This window comes from Carlito syrichta, unplaced genomic scaffold, assembly GCF_000164805.1.
Source record: "Carlito syrichta isolate Samal-C Ts95f unplaced genomic scaffold, Tarsius_syrichta-2.0.1 Scaffold311419, whole genome shotgun sequence".
In the NCBI taxonomy this organism is placed as follows: Eukaryota; Metazoa; Chordata; class Mammalia; order Primates; family Tarsiidae; genus Carlito; species Carlito syrichta.
Genome location: NW_007255515.1, coordinates 94845 through 97419, shown reverse-complemented (window position 1 = coordinate 97419; position 2575 = coordinate 94845). Strand labels below are relative to the sequence as shown.

General features: G+C 46.3%; 1 protein-coding gene across 1 annotated transcript; it reads right to left on the bottom strand.

The window, feature by feature from the left end:
• Nucleotides 1–761: 761 nt before the first annotated feature.
• Nucleotides 762–2349, bottom strand: LOC103271195 (C-C motif chemokine 3-like). Its single transcript, XM_008068646.1, has 3 exons — nucleotides 2280–2349; nucleotides 1488–1602; nucleotides 762–1076 (listed from the first exon to the last, which is right to left on the bottom strand). The coding sequence occupies exons 1-3, from the start codon at nucleotides 2347–2349 to the stop codon at nucleotides 971–973; spliced, it is 291 nt and encodes a 96-aa protein (XP_008066837.1). The 3' UTR covers nucleotides 762–970.
• Between the last annotated feature and the right edge of the window lie 226 nt (nucleotides 2350–2575).

Sequence of the window (2575 nt, the reverse complement as noted above, 5' to 3'; positions counted from 1 at the left end):
GATCATGTTTCGGGGAATAATTAAAAGCAAAATCTGTAGTCCAATGGAAGTCTAGTTTTGGAACTCAGTTGTCCTATTTACATGCTGTGTGATCTTGGCCAAGTTATTTAACCTTTCTGAGTCGAGAGTTACTTTTCTGTCAGACTAGGGGTATTAGAAGTACCTAAGCTGTACTACTGCGTTGATAGAAATAAATGGACGACACATAAAAAGCACTTAGCCTAGAGTAAGCCTCAAAAATGTTAGCAATTATTATTAAGAAAGCTTGATTTATCATAAAAAATACACTGCAGAATATTCTGCTTAATGGTATCCCTTCAAGATGTGAATTTTCCTAGAGTGTGCACATCATTATTTGACTTACAGAATATTCATGGTTTCAGTGATCCAGAACTGCACCACCAAGAGGAGTAATGCTGTGGTAGGCCCCCACTCCCACGCCATCTCTCCTAAATTCCCCCCATCTCACATCTTCCTATTCTTTACCTATTATTTTTCTTAACCAGTGGCTCTGATCTGCCAGAAAAACAAAACCAAACTCAATGCTGGCTTACTATTTAAAAGAGCATCTTTATTATTTCACCAGGCTGAACCCAGTGATGAACAAAAGCATCCAATACATAGTTGTCAGCCTGGTGCTTTGGTACCACGCCTGCCTGTAACGGACTGATGAAAGTCACTCAATTGTAACCAATGTGAGCAAAGGGGAAGGGGATGGGTGGGGAGGAAGAGGTCTTGGGATCTCTCAGGGCAAACAGTCGCAAACAGTCGTAAACAGTGTGACATCAAAAATAAATTACAAAATCTAAATAGCATAAATAAATAAAAATTTAAGTTAAGAAGAGTCCCATGGTGTGACTGTTTGGCAACAAACAGTCTACAGGAGAGGTAGCTGTGGAGGTTATAGGGATTCAGCCTCCGAGGCTCAGGCTCCCATTCCCCACTGGGTCAACTGAGGTCACTGGTTCCTCTAAACTTCCAGGCCACTCCCATTCAGCTCCAGGTTGGTGACATATTCCTGGACCCAGTCCTCACTGGGGTTAGCACAGACCTGCCGACCTCTCTTGGTTAGGAAGCTGTGGAGAAAGGTGAAAGGATTAGACACTGAACAGTCCAGCAGGGGAATCCTGGGTCTGCGGTGGCCCTCCATCTCACTCTCTGTCCTGGGAAGCTCAGGGCCTTCCCGCTTTCTCAGGGATCCTCTGCCTATCTCAGTCTAGAGAGCTTCTCTCAATGACTTAGGGTGGCCCTCAGAGGATCCTGCCACCTCCTTCCTGTCCCTACTCTCTGGACTAGAACAGTACTCCCTGACTCAGTAACACCACCTGCCCATCCTTCAAGTCAGTTCACACCCTGGAGACCTGCACCCTACTACTTGAGAGGTCTGGGAAGGTTACGCCTTTCCAGGATGGCTCTACTGGCCCATCTCTGCCCCCAGCCCAGACCTCCCTACCTCCCCACAAGTGGGCAGGAAGACTGGTACTTACATGACACCTGGTTTGGAGCACTGGCTACTGGTCTCATAATAGTCAGCTATGAATTTTTGTGGAATCTGCCGGGCAATATATGTGAAGCAACAAGCTGTCGGGGTGTCAGCACCAACTGTAGAAAAAAGAAGATAATTGAGCCTGAGTCCTTTTTCAAAAGAAAAGGCAAGCCACCTTCTGTTCCCTGAGAGGCAACGTCACTGGCAGGCATTAGTGCATTCTTGCTCAGAAATGTCCCCATCTCTGTCTTTGTTTCTGTCTATATTCTTCTTTCTCTTTGACTCTGCACAGTGAGCTCTCCCTTTCTGTGGATATCTGTGATCCAGATATCCAAACAGACTGTTCTCTTATCACTCTTCGGGGAATTTTGTCTGGATAATAAGTCATACCCTGGCAAAGAGAAGCCTTGGTCATCTTTCATAAGATATCCAAAGGACAGAGCTTCTGGGAGACCTAGGGAGAGCTGGTGAATGAATGACACCACTGGGAAGTACCCAGACCTGGATTCTGCCTCACGTAAGCTCATTTGTTTTGAACCCAGTTTTTCTATCTGTATAAGGGACTGTAACTCCTCGATGCCCACCTTAACTCTCAAACTTGGGGACAAGGAGAGCTAAGATCCCTTACAGAGATGAAAAATAAAAGTCCTGAAGAGAGAGACCAAGATGTTTTGTAGCCCTTTAAGAAGTTTTCTCTTTTCTCTTGGTGGCTCCCAGGTCACAAGAAAAGATTGATATGGTCCAACCGTGGCCAGAGAGTGGGAATACCTGCAACAAAACAACACAGACTCACATGGTACAGAGAAGACCTGGTTACAGAGAGCCATCACGCTGAGGAGGACAGCAACGGCAGCTACCTTCATGATTCTGAGCGGGCGAGCAATGGAACGTAGGCTTGAGTATCAGCAGAGCCTGGTAGTGGGCACTCACGGCTGCCTGCGTCCTTCTGAAATCTGAAGCCATCTCCCCTTCTCTTTATAGGCAGCCCTGGCAGATAGGAAAATGGAATCTGGGGGCGAGAAGGGAAATTTTTAAGCATAGTGATGTGATCATGCTGCGTTGTTGCACAACCTAGGGTCCCTGGTGACC

Bases quoted from the DNA above. Each gene is read 5' to 3' on its own strand.
- LOC103271195 (XM_008068646.1), bottom strand. From the start codon at position 2,349: ATGAAGGTAGCTGCCGTTGCTGTCCTCCTCAGCGTGATGGCTCTCTGT. The intron at 1,603-2,279 runs GTGAGTCTGTGT...TTTTTTCTACAG, and splicing joins CCAGGTCTTCTCTGTACCAT to TTGGTGCTGACACCCCGACA. The intron at 1,077-1,487 runs GTAAGTACCAGT...CTTTCTCCACAG, and splicing joins TGCTCCAAACCAGGTGTCAT to CTTCCTAACCAAGAGAGGTC.